The sequence below is a fragment of the Pochonia chlamydosporia genome, chromosome 1 (assembly GCF_001653235.2).
Source record: "Pochonia chlamydosporia 170 chromosome 1, whole genome shotgun sequence".
NCBI classification, from domain to species: domain Eukaryota; kingdom Fungi; phylum Ascomycota; class Sordariomycetes; order Hypocreales; family Clavicipitaceae; genus Pochonia; species Pochonia chlamydosporia.
The window spans coordinates 1,258,585-1,276,853 of NC_035790.1; the positions used below are offsets into that span (position 1 = coordinate 1,258,585).

Genomic DNA, 18,269 nt, shown 5'->3' on the forward strand with positions numbered 1-18,269 from the left:
AGAAGAGTGTTGGGGTTGGCGAGCTCCGAACCAAAGGTTTGTCGTGACAACCTCCACGCCACAGCCAAGCGACGCGGTTGCGAGAACAACTGCACCAAACCCCCTCCCCCAAGAAAAGTACGACTGACGTGCTGCAAATATTGAGACAATACATCTGTTTATCTGAAAGGTCCTTGAAATGCATTGGAAGAGAAGAGGGAGCCACACCGATAACACATCAGAGGTTATGCGCTGAAGACCCAAAACTTCAGCGGCCACAAAGGAAAGGCTAATCGTTGCGCTCTGGCGAGGATTGGGATACCAGAGCAGCCATGCGCCAAGGGCGAGGTGCCACAAGGGTGAGTAGCAAGGCAGTAATCCGTACTCGGTCATCGTTGTATGCACAGCTGGGAATGGAGAAGTCGGCTGGCGGCTTGACGCGGACGACTCTGTGAAACACCTATTTGCTTGAACTCCACAAATTGACGGTACTGCCTTGAGATATTGTTTGAAACCGCGTTGTGCAAGGCATGCGCGCGTAGCATTCGAATTTCGCACCTCATTGGGCCTATGCAGCCAGCAATCTTCATCGCAGGTATCCTATCTACGTGACCAACATCTAGACTAGGCCTTGGGGATTAGACTCTTGCCTGGTTTGAACGTACGTAAGCACTCCCTTACGGAGCAACACTTGCAAACTTGGAGCGAGACACCCAAATTGGTGTGTCTAATGGGTGTGGGATGGTCTCCTCTATTTGCACACCAAAGCACCTGCATCTGGACCCATTGATGGACAGTGTGAGACCCTTGTGAGCAGCAATGTGAGTGCTTCCATATTGTGTGTTGTACTCCGTACCTTGCAAGCGTGTTAGTCTCCAAATGAGTGTTTGGCGTTGGACCCCAGTACAGTTGTGCTCACACGCATGAGACGATTATTAGAGTGCAAGCAAACTCTATGGTTCCATTGCCGCGAAAACGCCATCACAAGTGGCTCAGGTCAGGATAACTAAAATTAAATACTACTTCGCATTAGCTTCAACACTTGGTACGGAGAATTTGTGAGAACATACTCCTTCCAGGTCTGGATCAACCATTTTGAAAAGTATGGAGTTCCCCAAGCCCTGTAGCAGCGAGGCATCCGTATTGCCCCAGCCACCAGGTCGAGTGCGTGACTCCCGCTGGTCAGACTCCATTCCCTCTGCTGTAACCTGTTGAGCTAACAGACGCCAATCCTCTGGTCCATGCCGCGGGATTGTCAGCTGAACGCGAGCCCGAAAGAGTGAGCAGGATGCCTCTGAATCTTGATATCAAGGGCCCACAGAGTCAAGCCGCGAGATAGAAGTTGACATCGATACTCGGCCGGCCCCCCTATGACTGTCTCTCAGACGCACGCTCCGTGACATCAGAGGAGATCCATTTACTTTGCCAGAAAAACATTCAGGGAGGAAAAAGAATGACGACGTTCGAATGCTAGCTGTCAACTTGAGCTTTGGTAACTCAAGCGCTGCGAAGTAGGGCCCGCTGTCTCCGATCACGATTCTTACATATGGTTCAACTGGCAACCTTGAAACGTTGTGCTGGCAAAAGGAAAAGCAGATGTAGTTAGACTCTGGGATAGCTCAAACGATCGATTGATGGCTGGGCCGACCAGACGCTTACCCAGTTTGCCAAAACAGCTGTGTCCAGATGTCGAGGAACCACAGTCCATGCACTTGCGCAGCACCAGAGGGCAGGAGCAGTCCATGCCCAGTCCACACAACAAGACTCTTCACGTCAGGTTGCGTCAAGATCACCAAAGTATACAGTGCGAATTTGAGGAATGAGGACGTGGTACAGCGCCTTTGTACACTACCTCGGCGCGACCGTCGGGGAGACACATGTACCTTTACAGTACCACGCAAAAACATTCGCCATTTTCGGTGGGTGCATGGGCGTCACCACAGTCCCCTTCCCAGTCGGCCCCCCAACCCACACCTTTGGAGCATCTGAGCACATAGCGCAGCCAGTCAACAGCCAGAGAACAGTCATGAGCCCCTTGGTTGCTTGGGAAGACAGGCCTGGCAGCCGCCGGCGAAGGGAGACTGCGGCACGGAGTGTGTGATCCCGGAGTGAGTGGGAGTGTGGGAAGAAGAAAGAGTGCAAGTTTGTAGTACAGCGACAAAGTGGTACAACATATCGGTACCAAGTACCTGGCGCAGGTACGAGGAACCCTGTGAACCTGTAGACACCCTCTGCCGGTTGCGTGACTGGGTACGTCTGGCTCTTGCCTCCCTGCGTTGCTCACTTCCACTTTTTTGCTAGATCATTTCGCCCGTTTCCACGCTGCGACCTGCTGCCCCAATTTACCTGACGTCTGATGCGGAGAGCTTTTGCAGAGGACAGGAAGGAGGCGCCCACAAGCAAAACAAAGTATCCAATACCAGCTCCCTTGCCATCATATTGGGGGCACAAGCCAGCACTTGGTGTACGTGATTCAATGTTTCCAAAGCTGGGCTGCTCTACCCAGCGCCAGATTTGTTCAAGGTGCTCACCAGCCTCCTGGCATTTCAAGGCCACGCCCACACGCGCCTCTCTCAAGCGCACTCCCTCCAAAAGCATGGAGCACTCGAGGAATTTGATTTTGGAGGGTGACGGGTATTTTGGTTGACCATGTTTCGTGGAGTGCCCAATAACTTGGGTACCTAGGTACCTAGGGAGCTCGTGCCTGCCGACTCTGGAGCGAAAGTGCAACTTCGTGTTCCAATGTAAATACCAAGGCAGGCACGAAGGATGCCTTTATGGACGGGACGGAAAGAAAGTTGCAAGAGCTTCAGTGTTGCTGACCCAAACAGGTTAGGTGAAAGCTGAGAGCTCTCTCAATGGGCAAGTGCCCGCGTCCACGGAGCAGCTGGCACGGAACCAAGGCTAGACCACGACCCCCCATGCAACTGGGTACATCCGTCGTCGCATGTTTGGAGTGTGTATGGAGTACGCCTGCGACACTGACTGCACTGGGTGTGGTCTGTTCAAAGTGGTGTCAATGTGCCTGATGTGCCCAGATGGGTAGCTGTGACCTATCTGGGCCTTGCTCTTCCGGATGGGCTGGACAGTCTGGACTGGAAGGAGAGTCTGAGTGGTTGACCGGGAGCGGGCAAATTGGCAGATGGGCGGGCAAGGCAAGGCGGGCAAGTGAAGCAGGGTGGAAGTGCAAGTGCCAGTGACTTGCCATTTTTTTTTTCTGGCCTGGGCTCAATGTTCTGTCCCCTTCCAGCCAAGGTACCTGCTCGGTTTGCAAGTGACATGGACTTCCTCGACTGGGGGAGCGAATGAAGGTGGACACTGGGACTGGGACTGGGACTGGGACTGGACTGGGACTGCCTGCGACTGGGGACATCGGACTTGACTGTGTCAATGAGTGTGGCCACGCCCACGCCCGCGTTCCTCCACACGCTTCCCACTTTGAGCACTTTCAACACACACGGTCGCGCGCACACACAATCACTCGCCCTCTGCCCGCCTCGCCCGCCCATAGTAAAAAGGCTCTCTCTCCCCTCCTCTTCTCCCATACAAATCTCCCACCCAAATTCTCCCATACAAACTCCCTCCCGCGTCTTCCTCACAACACACAACGCGCCTTTGGTGAGTACCTCGTTATTGCCCTGCATCGCCGCCAACCCCAGGTCACTCGCATCGTGAGCATCATTCGCATCGTTCTGCTGCCGTGCGTTTCTGGAGCTTTTTTTGAGCATCCAGATTGCATTTTTGGTTCTGTTAGGGTTCCAATTCGCATGCAGAACCTTGTGCATCTTGCATCGTGGTGCCTTTACCCAGACTCTCTTGACTTTCATCTCTTGAACCCTCGCAAACACGCACGCCAGTGTTGGGATCCATCAATAAGGCTGACCAGCGCAATTGAGCAGTAGACCACAGCGTCAACATCATCTCCTCATTTTCACACAGACTCTGCTCAGGTAGGTCAATTCTATCATTGCGATCATTTTCTTCTCAGAAACGACTCACTTGGGTCGGTGGTGGTTGCGCAATTGTCTTTGCGCCTCACCTGTCTCTCTCCCTCAAATGAACCTCAATCACTTACACGCTCGCGCCTTGGCTCTCCACCGAGTCCGCGCAGCTTCACATCTCGTTGCGCCAGTTTGGCCAAAGTTCACACCTAGAGCCTCACCACGCACATCTCGTCCTTCGAGGGTTTTTTTTCTCCAAGTCCAATTGCCATACTAACATCACCTCTTCAGTCAACCACTTTCATCATGCCTAAGGTTAAGCGCGGCAAGAAGGACGACGGCAAGAAGAGTAAGTGAATTCAATTTTCATGTAGTCTGGTCGACGCCGTAACTAACCCATCTTCAGAGCGCGGTCCCAAGCGTGGTCTCTCTGCCTACATGTTCTTCGCCAATGAGCAGCGTGAGAACGTCCGTGCTGAGAATCCCAACATTACCTTTGGTCAGGTTGGTAAGGTTCTCGGTGAGCGCTGGAAGGCCCTGAACGACAAGCAGCGTGCCCCATACGAGGCCAAGGCTGCTGCCGACAAGAAGAGATATGAGGATGAGAAGGCCGCTTTCCAGGTAAGCCCTTAATGTCTTCCCCATGTTGCTAAGGTCGCTTGAGTATACTGACATGCCATGCTATTTCAGGCCGAGGATGACTCCAACTAAACAACCTAATAAAGGCTGGGGTTGGGTCAAGAACTTATCATCATCATTGTACTCTAGTCCCGCTCTTTGGCAAACTTAACTTTTCCTTGTATTTTGGGCTGGGCGGTGTTGTATGATGCGCCGGATGGACCGCGCGCACTTTTGTTTTTAGGGGAAACCAAATGGAACCGGGTCTCGATTTTGTGATCAAGTAGGCGGCTGGTTTGCGTCGCAGGTTTTATGCGACACCGTAAGCCCCGGTGATCATGATCATATTTAATGTCTACGAGGCCACGCAATGATAAATCTTGTACGAATATGAAAATACTTTGTGCACAATGTTTCGTTGCCTGTGAATGTTTTTGGTGTCATGCTTTTTGTTACTTTTTGCCACGACTGCTATAGTCGAAGCTGGTCAAGGTAATTCAATGCCACGCAACTGCAATCCGTCTACATAGTCGTTAGAATCTAACCATCCGTGGTGGTTGTAGAAAAGCATCTTATCTGTGCCGGCTGATGGAACTACAATTCTGCGTGGCGACACTATTTTTGAACTAGATTTTGATCCTCGCAGCAATCTCGCCCAGACTTGCACCTCAATCTCGCAACGGCGAACCATGCATCTTCACTAGACAGGACAAGCAAGAGACAAGGGCCGCCACCAAAAGGAAACGTCATTTGCGGGCCCAATCGAACAGTCCACGGTTTCGCAATCAACGTAGACCATGCATCCTGCAAGTGCCGGGCCAGTCTAGCCCGTCCAACTGTCATGCATCAAGCATCAGCTTGGCTGGGTCTCGACATGTCCAACTTGCTTTCGTGGCAGTCTGTGAGAAGTTGAGCCATCGGATCCGGGGGCGCGCATCTTTGCAGGTGCAGTCTGCGTCTAGTTTTGTGTGTCTCCCCTTTTTTTTTTCTTGTTGTTTGTCTCTGGTCTGCTCAAGTGTCGAGATGGCATGGCCTGGTGGTAAGCAACGTGCTGTACAAGCACACACACCGCTGGTGCGGAGGTTGAGTGTCACGATAGTTGAGGGGTGTGGTTTTTCAGCGTCATTGTCTCCTTTTTCTGATTTTGGGGTGGCATTGCTGATTGCCAGTATTGAATCTGATACGGGCACTGCAATTGCTATGAAAGGAATGGATGAATTCTTTTGGAGAAATCGGTGTGAAGACTGGCCATTTTTATCTTCTCGTCAGGTGGTTTTGTTTTTTTTGTTGGGCCGTTTGTGTTACGAGTCGGCCGACGACAGTGATCAAATGATTGTCTGCGAGTTCTGAGCTGGCACCATACAGCATCCACCGCGGGCAAGATAAGGTCTGGTCTGATCAATTCTCGACTAATGTTGTTGTCCCCAGTCCGGAAGGAAGCATATTCACAGATATGGAGCCATTGGGAGCCGAGCGTCTCTCCGTCTCGCGGTGCGGTGCGCTGGTGGTGCAGAGTGTCGCGGTGATGCGTTGTAGTCGCCGATTGGAACATTGGACTCCCCGCGCGCATCAGAAACGAAGGGAAAAAACGGTCCCTAGTCCTTGTAGATTTGTATGATAAATCAAGCCGCAAGTCCGTCTGCTACTGATCAGTCCAAACCCATCCCCATGGGACATGGACCGAACATGCGGCCATGCGGCTCTGTTCAAATCAAATAGTGCGGCGCAAAAGTCGGGGGTTTGAACCCGCTCTTCTTTTTTGTCTCCCCCGGACATGCGACTTCCCTCCACGTCCATGTCCACGTCCATGTCCATGTCTGGCCAACTGCTCCTTCTTCTCTTTCCTTGCTCCCTTCCCTTTGGCTGCTTGACGTCCCTTGTGTCACCATACAAATCATCGTACTCCGTAATAGAGGCCCAATTGCACCGTGTGTCACTTGTTCTCGATAGCTAGTCATCTCACAGATGGGTTTATAATCGTCAAGCTATTTCCCTGCCCCCTCGTTTCCGTCTTTCTCTTCAGCTGCCCAACACCGACGAGACTTGACCCGTTGTAAAATCCTATAGGACGGACGTCTGTGCCCAACCACGGCCATGGGCACAGCCAGACGCTTCAGGATCGACTTCGCACTCCTCATTGAATTTTCCACATCGTCAAGGATGGCATTCTAGACGCAGATTCGGAATTGACCCCTTTGCAAAGGCGAGTCCCCCCCTCCGGCAGGAGGATTGAGACAGAAAGCTGTCTGTCTCTCTGTCTGTCTGGTCTGGCCTCGGTAGGTATTACTGGAGGAGAGACAGCCATTCCCCTCTCGGATACCCGACGGACGTTGGGGAAGATGGATCTGGCGGAAACCGACGACGTCGTCTTACTAAAGGGCTGCTACTTGGAAGCCCAGCGGTCTGATGATATCGCCCTCAAACTGGAAGGCTTGCGCATCGCACTGAACGAGCCTAGCCATTCATGCCTGTCGAATACCATCAAGGAGATTGGCCGTGTTGCCCGCCGACTCCGTGAGCTGGGCGACCTTGCTCATGTGAACCGGGACCGTCTTCTCTTTGTGTTGGACCCCTTGAATCTTGTGCTGCCCTGTTTGTCTAAAACCCTGAGAGATATCAAGGTCCACTATGATGATCGTTCAAAGTCCAAGCAGAATCGATGGAGGCACATGTTCCATTCCATGCAGCGTGAAGCCGGTGGTCTGCAATTGGAAGCCATCTTCACCATCTATCATCAATTCATTATAATGTTACGAGATATGATTGTCAGGTGGGCTCTTCGTGTTTGCCGTGTTCAATTTGCCGTACTTGTCCCAATTCTAACCACGGTGAACTAGGTGTCCTAACTTCGATGTCGCCAAATGGGAGACCCTAAAGCTTCAGATTCATGGGCTACGAAATGCCAGGGGAATTGGTAGGTATAGGCTGTCTCGTGCCTTTACCTATCGAACGTAGAAACTCGAGTATAGTCCTCTAACGACGGTTTAGGCCCTCCAGATGCAGTGCAAGCTGGTCCGCTTGTCCACCAAGGCGGATTTATACCCCCGTTGGATCCGGTTCGTCCAATACATGCCATGCGAGCATCCACCAACAAGGCTGACCGTCTATATCAGATAAGCCACTGGGCTGAACACGTCTTCCATCCCAAGTACACACCACGCGTTGCGTTGAGAAATGTGGGACAGTAAGTACAGACCTAGCTACACTTTGAATCATGCTATTAATGATGGTATATTCTAAGTTGCTAGTAGAACCGAGTCACTAGGACCGCATCGTGAACTAGGCCATCACAACATACCCATGCATTCCAAAGTCCTCTTTCGACGGTGAACCTCCCTGCCACTACTTGCATCTACGCTTCCCAGCCCTACCAGTTTGTCTGACCGCAACAGATCATTTGACGGTGACAAAATATCGCTTCTTGCTTTCGTGAGCTCCCAAGACGAGAGAGTATACCTGCTCCTTCGAATATTCAAAGACCATCAGCCGTGGTTTTCACTGCGCGGCGTCCACGAACTATTCATCCAGAGGCGCAGGAGCTCGTTGGAGCTCCGTCGATGGAGTAGGACCCAGGGACAGTCCAAGATCTGGGCTACGCTTTGCTTCAATGCATGGGAAGGTATAAACCTTGACTGACATCACAATGCCAAGTCTAACCAAAACGTTTCTAAACAAATCCAAGAAACCCGGCTAACTCAAATCAGACCTTGTCCTCATGTACTGTACCTTTATATCTCTAAAGGCAGAAGCCGGAGCCCAGGATCTCACCCAATGTGGCCCACAAGAACTTAGCCTCGGCGGAGAGCACAAGCTTTTCCAAGCGTACGTCCACCTCACACAATCAAAGAACAATCAACTCATCAAGAAAAGATGCATATCCGACGGCGGCTACGACCACTCTCTAATCGTATACCAAGACCGTGCAACTGGTGCGTTCCGACTCCACGCAGCAGTCTGGGAGGGCAAGTTGCGACAATGCCCCGTGTGGACCGCATTCGGTACAACACACACACTCCTCCTCAAGGAACAAAATCACAACGTTAACACGGTCACAGTAAACGAACAATACATGGATCCAAACTGGCTCACGAGAGTCAGCTCCCATAAAGTGCGCCTAAAAGACCTCCGGCTCTTTGTATTCTGTAAGCGGTACCGGGAATATAGACAGCGTAGAGGACCAGCTGGCGAGTTTCAAATTAACTTTGTCAGCGACCGAGGTACGTGCCCATGTCATCAAGTACTTACGCATTATACTCCTCGACCAGATTGCTAATAGTTTATATGACAGCTGTCCCAAACTTTGAAGAACTGTTCTATCCTACTCAACCGATGGTTTATTGACTGAATGATTATGAAATGATACTTGGCGTTGGACCTTGAAAGATTGAAATTGATATTCAGCATACTGCGTCGGCGTTATGGACAGGGCACTGCTGATGATTCGTACTCCGCATTTTGATACCAGGTTGTTTTAGCTACAGTTTGCAAGCATAGCGAGCGGGACGAAAAAAAAAGTGTCTCTTGTTTTCTCTTTTCTCAAATTACATTATATATATGTTTTTGGTGTTTTTCCTGGCCCAAAATAATACGCTAGAATGCAGTCATTGTCATTACGTAGCACCCATTCAACAAAACTTTGACCATTTTCACGTCACATAACCGTATTGATTGATAACGAGAATCAGGTCTTCACGTCGGGTTCATCCCGGCCAACATGCTCCTTAAACTTGAGCAGCTCCGTGGCAAATGTGACTTCTGCCTTGAGGAAATCCTGCGCATCCAAGTCATATTTCGACGGGTCGCTGGTATGCTGCTCAATATACAGGCGGATAGTGGCGCCTGAGGAGCCCGTTCCAGAGAGACGGACGACGATGCGGCTACCGGATGAGAAGCATGCGTATAGACCTTGGTTGGAGGAGACGGAGCCGTCGAGATCAGTGTACGAGAAGTTGCCTGCCTTTGTGACGGTGCGGTCTGAAAGATTTGTTAGCACCTTCTACGTTTGGTGTGATGGTATGATGGGGAACAAATTACCTCCAATTTTGCTACCGACAAACTTGGGATCGGCGACGAGATTCTGCAGTTCGCCAACGACCTTGTTGGCGCCATCTGAGTCGACATTTTCATAGTCGTAGCGTGTGAAGAATGTACGGCCGTACTGGGTCCAGAAGTCCTTTTGGATCTGCTTGATAGATGGTGTGACGCCGGGGTTCTGAACGCCAATGCCGGCAATGATGTTGAGCCAGGCGACGATGGCCCAGAGGCCGTCCTTCTCACGGATATGGTCGCTGCCGGTTCCGAAGCTCTCCTCACCACAGATGGACAGCTTCTTGGCGTCGAAGAGGGCGCAGAAGAATTTCCAGCCGGTAGGCACCTCGTAACAGTCAAGTTTCTGGGCTTTTGCGACGAGATCGACCGCACCGGAGGTGGGCATGGAGCGAGCGAGGCCGTTGACGCCGTTCTTCTGGAAGTAGGGGATGAGTTTGGCGTGGTGGGCGATGATGGCGAGGGAATCACCGGGGGATACGAAGGCGTTGGCGCCGTAGATCATGTTGCGGTCACCGTCGCCGTCGGAAGCAGCGCCAAAGGGGATGTTGTTCTTGTCGACGACCTCGACGAGGGAGTGGGCATAGGTGAGGTTGGGGTCTGGGTGACCGCCGTTGAAGTCGGGGCTAGGTACGCAGTTTTGCGTGGCGCCAGTGAGACCGAGTTCCTTTTCGAAGATGGCCTTTCCGTAGGGACCAGTGACGCCGTGGAGACCGTCAAAGAGGATTTTGAAGTCTGGGTGCGATGAGAAGAACTTCTTGATGGTGTCGAAGTCGAAGATGTCCTTGAGCATGGTGACGTAGTCGGCGGTGCTGTCGATGATTTCAACCTCGAGCGAGCCATAGGTGTTTGTACCAATGGTAGCGATGTCGATATCTGGAATTGAAGCCAGCTTGTATGAGGTGAGGGTCTTCGAAGTTTCATAGATTTTGTTGGTCACCGACTCGGGGGCAGGGCCGCCATTGGCAAGGTTGTACTTGATGCCAAAGTCGTTCTTGGGGCCTGGAATCAGGGAACAAGACCGTCAGTATCGCATACATGGGAAAGCTTGCAGGTTCTGGTGAGGACATACCGCCTGGGTTGTGGCTGGCGGTGAGCAAGATGCCGCCAGTCGCCTTTCGAAGTCGAATGACATGGCTGGCCGCGGGAGTTGACAGAATACCATTCTGTCCGATAAGGAGCTTCTTGACACCATAAGCAGCGCTGATTTTGGCAATCAATTGAACCACCTCGGGGTTCCAGTATCGGCCATCGCCACCGATGACTAGGAAAGAACCTGGGGAGTTCGGAGACCATTAGCTACAACGAGCTTAGAAGAGGTTGCGCTGAATGAATTACGAACCTTCAACGCCTTCGGGAATAGACAACAGAATGCTTGCAACGAAAGCTTCGCTGTAATGAGGCTGCTGGAAAACAGTAACCTTCTTGCGAAGACCGGATCTTGTAAATAATTCGCGTCAGTTGGTCCATTGGGAGCTTCAAGCTTGGTACCTGGTGGCGGGGCAAGTCAGGAACCATGGAAATGGAATCAAACATACGTGCCAGGCTTCTGGTCCTGGAAGGGCTTGAATTCGACAGTCTTGACATCCATGATGGGCCGCGTTCAATCGAAATTGTAGGGCAAAGTTGAGAGAAAAGAATTGGCGCAAGCGACCAAAAGGAGCGATATAAAAAAGCTCGATCTGTTGGGAGTCAGGGAGTCAAGGAGTCAAGGTGAAGAGCGGGAGGAGGGGAAGCTTCTTGGAGCTAGCTTGACGTAGTGGGGTTGTCATAGGCGTTGGAGGGGCTTGAATTTGGCCAGGACTGATCGACGCAAAATATCGACACTGTGAGGATATATGAGAGAGTGTTCACTGAAGACAGTGTGACTATCAGCGGGACGGTGCTCTTCCCATGCAGGTTCAGGAGACCAGACCAAGTTTATGGTTGAGATAGACAGCCAATCTGCGCGGTTTACCTAGAAACGGGGTGCACATGGTGGCGCGGTGGCGAGTGATACTTTTGTGTTTCGGTGATGGCTTTGTTGTTTGATGCAACATTATTCAATCGAGTGCTGTGTCTAAGAACGAAGATAGAATGCGTGGCTCATAGTTTTTCTGTATACATACCATCACGTATTATGCTACACCAACCACGATATTGATAGGATGATGATAGGCCATAGTATCCCACGTCAAAACTGTCAGCACAGACAAGTGATACCATAAGTGATTAAACCAGCCCAGCCCAACCAACAGGTACACCACCACGTACAATTACATCATCCCTCACCACCATTACAATCCTCGCCGAAAAATAGCATCCCGATAATACTTGGCCTCTTCTATACTCTCCAGAATATCGTCTCTGGCCAAATGTCTTCCCTTCTTTGCAGGCGCCTGGTCCATCACCTCCCGTGGACACCACCTCCGACCAGCTTCCTTGATGGCGCTTATGTCCAGGATACGGTAGTGTAGGTGATCGATTACCTTGTCGTAAGGCTGTTTACGCAAAAACGCTCTATCAGCATGGACGCTGTTCCCGGCGAGCAAAGCTTTGCGCTTTTCGGGTATGAACTTTCTAATGTAGTCGTACAGCCCATCAGCAGCCTCTTCCGGCGTTGTCGTTGATGCCAGAACGGCACCGGTCAGTCCAGAGTTGCCATGTGTGCGAGTACACCATTCATCCATCTGGTCCAGCCGGGCGGCAGGAAGGTGAATGACTGCGTGATAGCCTTCTTGGTCCATCACTTCCAGGTTTCCCGTGGTGATAATGCAATATATTTCAATAATTTCTTCCGTGTCTGGGTTCAGCCCTGTCATCTGTCAAGAGAGGTGTAAGTGCCAAATTCGGCATCATATCTACATACGCCCGCGCCGACCGCCAACCGCCAGACGACGAGGAAGCCAAGCAATGACAAGCAACGTACCTCGCAATCAATCCAGACAAGAGGATCATCAGTTACACCCGAATGCGGGGCGACAAGTCCGGACGCCATGGCCGTATGGTCCCTTGTCAACCTTCAACGGGCAGGCAAACGGGGATTTGTTGGTGCGGACCTTGCCTGCCAATTATGCCATACGGAGCCACCAAGACAGATTGACAAGTTGACCCGCCAGAAAAGAACTGGAGCAAGAGGGAAGCTTTCCGGTTAAGCTTGGTGTTGGCAGCGGAGGTGATGGATGCCAAAGTTCCTCTTCTCTAAATCCAGCAGCTGGGGAGCGAGTGATGTGTCAAACCGATCCACTTTGTGCAGAATCACACATTCGGTGTGCCGGGGAAAAGACAAGTGTGGTCTTGGACGTGTATGTGTATGGGTCTTTAGAAATTATGGCCAATTTCACAAAGAGATAAATGAATGTCCTCTTTGCAATATGGTGGTGCCAAAAGTGGTGGCGTTTGAGGTCAGGTTGCTTTGTGGTTCGGGCGTTTGACCGAGTTGCCGGGTTCCAGTTGCCGACGGAAGTAACTGACGACACTGACACTGAAGACAATCTCCCAGGAAGGCAATTCTCGGCGGTTAGAAAGGCCAAAAGACGTCAAATAAAGACCAGGTATAATCTTCCAGCAGCCACCATTGGCCTAACCCCCGCAGAACCGTGAAAGTGAGGCGCGGAGAAATGGGTCAAGTCGAGCAATGTTCGTGGAGAAGTTTGTATCGTCAGTTGACTCTGTCCATGTTGTGGCGGCAGAATGGCAACATTTGAACTGGCCTGGCACCAGTTTAGCGGCCAGTGGTGCCCTATTTGTCACTGTCGCGATCAGCCATTGGCTCGCTTCATCCCTGGACCGCTGTAATTGGGGCCGTATAGTGCTGAAACGTTGCGTGGGGGGACCCTCAAGTCCATTGATTCTCAATACCCGCCTTGTGATTGGCAGCCACCCCAGCGCCTTGTTGCCTTTGACCCCATTTCCCCCATTTGGGAACCTGTCCGTCATTCTCTACATGGTCGTCTGTATAACATCGTCAGATTTATTTGCACTTGATTGTCATGTTTTTAACCCCTATGTCCGTTGCCGGAGGCTTGTGAATCGTGTTCAACCCCCATACTTAAGGACCACCCCGTTATGCTTTGTAATTGAGCATCACCCTCTTCATCATCATCTCTGGACAAAAGCTTAAGTCCGCCGGCTGCATCGTCCGCTTCAAACACTTGACGTGCGGGGTGAACTTGGTGACCCTGCCTTGGATGCTCCCAGATACGAAGTACAAAACCATCACACATCTTCCTGCTTGACTACTCGTACTCTACACCTTTCGTCCTACAAACTCACCCACCAAAACCACCACCATGGCTGGCGTCGTCGATCCAGAGCTTGCCAACAAGGCGACCACGACACTCGAGAAACCCGAGATGTCTCAAACCCCACCACGCTTCATCATCATCGGTGCAGGGTCCCGAGGCAATGCCTATGCCAACGCCATCGAAAAGGTCAGCAATGGAGTAGTGGCCGCAGTTTGTGAGCCCCTGAAGTTCAAGCGAGAGACCATGGGCCGGAAGTACATCTGGGGTGAGAACGGCAGCCCTCAGGAGGGACAGTCCTTCAGCAGCTGGAACGAGTTTGTGGGCTACGAAAAGGACCGCCGAAAGCGTGCTGCTGCCGGCGAGAAAGTCCCCGAGGGTGTCGATGGCGCATTTGTTTGTGTGCTCGACGATATGCACAGAGAGGTCGTCGTCGCTCTCGCTGAGCTGGATCTGCACATCATGTGTGAGAAGCCCCTTGCCACCAACATGGACGACTGCTTGGCCATGTACAAGGCTGTGAAGCCCCTGAAAGGATCCAAAATCTTCTCCATCGGACACGTTCTGAGATACAGCCCTCACAACTTGATGTTGCGAAAGCTGCTCGTCGACGAGCAAGTCATCGGCGACGTGAACAGCGTTGTTCACACCGAGCCCGTTGGATGGTGGCATTTCGCCCATTCTTTTGTCAGAGGAAACTGGAGAAACGACAAGACTTCCGCCCCATCTCTGCTAACCAAGAGTTGTCACGATATCGACCTCTTGCTCTGGCTTGTTTCGGCACCTGCCAAGGCCGGTCAAGGAGAACCACATCTGCCGGACTACATCACATCAACCGGCGGAGTCCAATTCTTCAAGAAGAGCCGCAAGCCAGCCGCCGCCGGAAATGCCACCAACTGCATGAAATGCCCCCTCGGAGACTCGGGGTGCAAGTTCTCCGCCAAGAACATCTACATGGGTGACAGAGTTGGTCTCGCCCGCGGGAACACCAAATGGCCCATCGACATTGTCGTCCACGACATTGAGGACTACAAGACAACCGAAGAGCGGATGGAGGTCATGGCCAAGGCCCTGAGTGAAGACTGGGACGAGACCACCCCCAAGGAAGTGGTCAGCAAACGACAGTGGTACGGCCGCTGTGTCTACGAAACCGACAACAATGTCTGTGACGAGCAGTTCGTCACCATCACCTGGCCCGAGAGTGTCCGTCCCGCCAAGCGCGTCACCTTCCACATGTCAGCCCAGACGAAGAGACAGTGCGAGCGTGTAAGCACATTCTACGGCGAACACGGCGAAATTCACGCCGACTCGAGAAAGATTGTCGTGGACAACTTTGCCACGGGTGAGGTCAAGACCTATGAGCCTACAACTACTGATCTCGGCCACGGCGGTGGTGATACCGGTCTCGCACAGCAGTTCGTCTTGGCGTGTGACAAGGTCAAGAACCATGGATGGGATGGAGAGAAGGCTCAAAACGAGTTTGTAGGATGTACACTCGAGGACGTCATTCGTAGCCACGCCTTGGTATTCGCTGCAGAGGACGCCAGAGTGAATAAGAAGATTGTCGACTGGCAACAATGGTGGGACGACAATGTTACCAAGGCTATTAGTGCGTAATCTTTCAAATTGTCGGGAACTTAATAATCCAGGGGTAAAATAGCACAGCCTTGGTACGAAGATATGAATGAGTGCACTGGTAATATAATGAGAATTACACAACAGGTAGATTCACACTCTGAAAATACAATTCGGTGAAAATATACCTGGATTATGACTATCCTAGGTGCTCAAACTAGCCTCTCATGCCAACACAGCCAAAATGCACAAATGTAGTACGCCAAAATATCAATATAAAGAATGTCCCTCCCAATGCAAGTCGTCCTCTCCCACCACCCACTTCAAGGTATCAACGCAGTCAATCCCCCTTACGAACTCCCCAATTCCGCCCTATTATGCTCATTCCCAACAGGATGCTGCACCGCCAACTCAGTAGGAGCCTGCTGATGCGCATTCTCCGTTCCACCCGGTGACGTCGGATGCGGACTCGTAGCAGTCCTATCGGCCCCATCGACCATGGGACTGGGCGTCGTCTGAGGCGGCGGTGAGCCAGCATAACTGCCCGTATTGCTGGGGTAATTGTATCCCTGCTGCTGAGGGAACTGGTTATACTGCTGCGGTTGCTGCTGCGGTTGCTGCTGCTGGAACTGAGGATATCCTTGCTGTTGCTGAGGCGAGTACGGCGTCTGCTGGGAGTACATGCTCATATGGGGGTCGTATACGCTCTGCGTGTTCTGGTTATATCCCTGCTGGGGATAAGTCTGGAACCCTTGTTGAGGAGAGCCGGAGAAGTCCTGTGGGGGAGGTTGCTGCGGTTGCGTCTGGGCCATTGCCACGGGGGGTGATGAGGTATCGCTCCCCTTGGTCTTCTTCTTACGGAGGAGGAGGAAGGCGCCTACTCCGACGAGGGCGAGGGCCGCTACGCCTCCGACTGTGCCTCCTGCTATAGCGCCGACGTTGGTTGAGCTTCCGCCGCCGCCACCAGGGGTCGTCGTCTCGGGAGGCGCGGTGGTGGTTGTGCTGGTGGATGTTGATGATGGGAAGCTGTGCGTCTTGGACCACGAGGGGTCGTAGTCGAGGAGTTTACCGGAGCCGGCAGTGGGAGAGCAGTCTAGGGCTGTGAAGGTGCCGGTTTTGGTGCCCGCGCCGCCGGAGAAGGTCATTGTGTAGGTGTAGCATGCTGGCGAGTTGATGTTGCTGAAGGGCTGGTTAGTTTGATAATATATTGAGATAGGAGGGGAGTTTGGGGGAGGGGAAAACGAACCAGCAGACGGTGTGATAGTCTGTGAGACTGGTGCAGAGACCGGCTTTGGATTGACTGTAGTTGATGCATCGGGTCTTGATACGGGAGCAGTCTTTGTTGGGTTCGCAGCAGCCCATGTAGCCGCTCACGTAGGCGCATGTATCTGTCGTTGAGGAGAGACAGACGAGAGAGTCTGAACATGGTTGATTAGCCGTCTGATTGACATGATAGTTGATGTTGCGCTTTGGGGAGGAGTGAGACGGTGATTGTGAGTTTCACGAGAACATACTTCCATTTGAGGAGACAAATCCACACGTCAACGGTCCCAATGTATACCCATCCAGTCTCGGCTGTAAGTCCATACGTCCAAACACACCCTTTGGTCCCTCTGTCGGAACAGGGGACCTTCCCTGCGCCATGTGAAGCTCATGATCGTAGCTCGAATCCGTTTGTCGCGCTGGCGTCCACGACTCCTCCTCACCAGGCGAGTATGCCGCGGCCGAAGCCGTCAACGCCAAGACCAAGGCCGCGCTGTGCCTCATCGTCAAATTCCTTGTACTGTTTTCGCCGTTTCCTCGTTGTAAATGCCCAGACTGTGGATTCGGTCATAAATTCAACCTCACGAGCCTACCGTATGGAGCAAAAAACAAGATGAAGGGAAAGAGAAGGAGTTCACAAAAGAAGCGAAATACGAAACTTGCGAAAGGCACCCCAGCCTTGGGATCTGTCGTTTGGAAACCCGCAGCCCGAAATCCTCTGGTGCGGCGCTCCGAATCCAGGGTTGGAGGAAAATCAGCCCAGGGGTCTCTTTCACCACCCTGTGCCTCATCCGCCCCGACGACGGGGTTGGTGGCTACATGATGATTGATTGCCTCTGCAGAGTACAGAGTATGACTAGCTGGATGTGCTCATGATGGGATTCAGCCTGGGGCCCCGGTGCTGGGGTATGCCCTGGCTCGTGGCTGGCATGATGCGAACATCTTATTCGGTGAAGGGTTCGATGGTGGCATCGAGCTGAAAGCTTTAGTTCTTAGCTTGGTGACCTAAATTTATCAGCTTTGGGAGCTCCATATTTTGTCAGTGCAGACAGGTAGTGGGAGGAGGATGAAGCACCATTTCTTCCTCACCGTCTTGCATTGGGCAGAGTGTGCTTCTTCGTTGCTTGCCTCTTCCTCTTCAATAGACCCGCTATGTTCACGCCTGCGTCGGGAACAAAACGGATTGTCGTTGCGGAGCATCAAGCATGGCAGACAGAACAGACTGCTTGGGTTGTCGTGTCCCAGCCTTGTCCCATAATGTAGTCAGCTTCATTCCTCCTGTGCAATATGTTTGGCTGGGCGTCTTGATATTCTGTAGCCAATATTGACTTTATTGGCGCCTTGTGTCACGGTGCAACCAGCTCATGTGGGCAGACATTGTCTGAGAAGTATCGGGGAAAATAACCAACGTCAGCTCGGGGATACTACAGTAGTAGTTCGGCCAGTCGGTTGCCAAATTTGGAACGCCAGAGCAGAATGAAGATGCAGGGTGCCAAGTCCAATGTGACTTTGGCCCATCAACCCATCAAGCTTATCCAGCCACGCCGCTCGTGGGAAGGGCGGCAAAATGCGGCTCATCGCAACGATGGGCGAGGGAAATCCAACACCGCCTCACTTTGTTCCG

General features: G+C 52.1%; 7 protein-coding genes across 7 annotated transcripts; 4 read left to right on the forward strand and 3 right to left on the reverse strand.

Moving 5' to 3' along the window:
- Positions 1-4,226: 4,226 nt before the first annotated feature.
- Positions 4,227-4,631, forward strand: VFPPC_12748 (nucleosome binding protein; the record flags this gene model as incomplete). Its single annotated transcript, XM_018290525.1, has 3 exons — positions 4,227-4,269; positions 4,327-4,541; positions 4,611-4,631. 3 exons carry the CDS (start codon positions 4,227-4,229, stop codon positions 4,629-4,631), a joined length of 279 nt encoding a protein of 92 aa, XP_018148355.1.
- Positions 4,632-6,877: 2,246 nt separating this feature from the next.
- Positions 6,878-8,879, forward strand: VFPPC_15094 (hypothetical protein; the record flags this gene model as incomplete). Its single annotated transcript, XM_018292847.1, has 8 exons — positions 6,878-7,308; positions 7,376-7,452; positions 7,527-7,594; positions 7,652-7,722; positions 7,790-7,864; positions 7,931-8,157; positions 8,243-8,755; positions 8,827-8,879. The coding sequence occupies 8 exons, from the start codon at positions 6,878-6,880 to the stop codon at positions 8,877-8,879; spliced, it is 1,515 nt and encodes a 504-aa protein (XP_018148356.1).
- Positions 8,880-9,219: 340 nt separating this feature from the next.
- On the reverse strand, positions 9,220-11,175 carry VFPPC_15095 (phosphoglucomutase; the record flags this gene model as incomplete). Its single annotated transcript, XM_018292848.1, has 5 exons — positions 9,220-9,512; positions 9,573-10,586; positions 10,657-10,860; positions 10,927-11,024; positions 11,123-11,175. The coding sequence occupies 5 exons, from the start codon at positions 11,173-11,175 to the stop codon at positions 9,220-9,222; spliced, it is 1,662 nt and encodes a 553-aa protein (XP_018148357.1).
- Positions 11,176-11,860: 685 nt separating this feature from the next.
- Positions 11,861-12,561, reverse strand: VFPPC_00288 (RNA exonuclease Rex2; the record flags this gene model as incomplete). Its single annotated transcript, XM_018280335.1, has 2 exons — positions 11,861-12,385; positions 12,493-12,561. 2 exons carry the CDS (start codon positions 12,559-12,561, stop codon positions 11,861-11,863), a joined length of 594 nt encoding a protein of 197 aa, XP_018148358.1.
- Positions 12,562-13,855: 1,294 nt separating this feature from the next.
- VFPPC_00289 (streptomycin biosynthesis protein StrI) lies at positions 13,856-15,424 on the forward strand (the record flags this gene model as incomplete). Its single annotated transcript, XM_018280336.1, has 1 exon — positions 13,856-15,424. One exon carries the CDS (start codon positions 13,856-13,858, stop codon positions 15,422-15,424), a length of 1,569 nt encoding a protein of 522 aa, XP_018148359.1.
- Positions 15,425-15,732: 308 nt separating this feature from the next.
- On the reverse strand, positions 15,733-17,149 carry VFPPC_12749 (hypothetical protein; the record flags this gene model as incomplete). The annotated part of the gene is made up of 3 exons (XM_018290526.1): positions 15,733-16,561; positions 16,629-16,800; positions 16,897-17,149. 3 exons carry the CDS (start codon positions 17,147-17,149, stop codon positions 15,733-15,735), a joined length of 1,254 nt encoding a protein of 417 aa, XP_018148360.1.
- A 562-nt stretch (positions 17,150-17,711) lies between these two features.
- On the forward strand, positions 17,712-17,903 carry VFPPC_15096 (hypothetical protein; the record flags this gene model as incomplete). The annotated part of the gene is made up of 1 exon (XM_018292849.1): positions 17,712-17,903. The coding sequence occupies one exon, from the start codon at positions 17,712-17,714 to the stop codon at positions 17,901-17,903; it is 192 nt and encodes a 63-aa protein (XP_018148361.1).
- Positions 17,904-18,269: the final 366 nt, after the last annotated feature.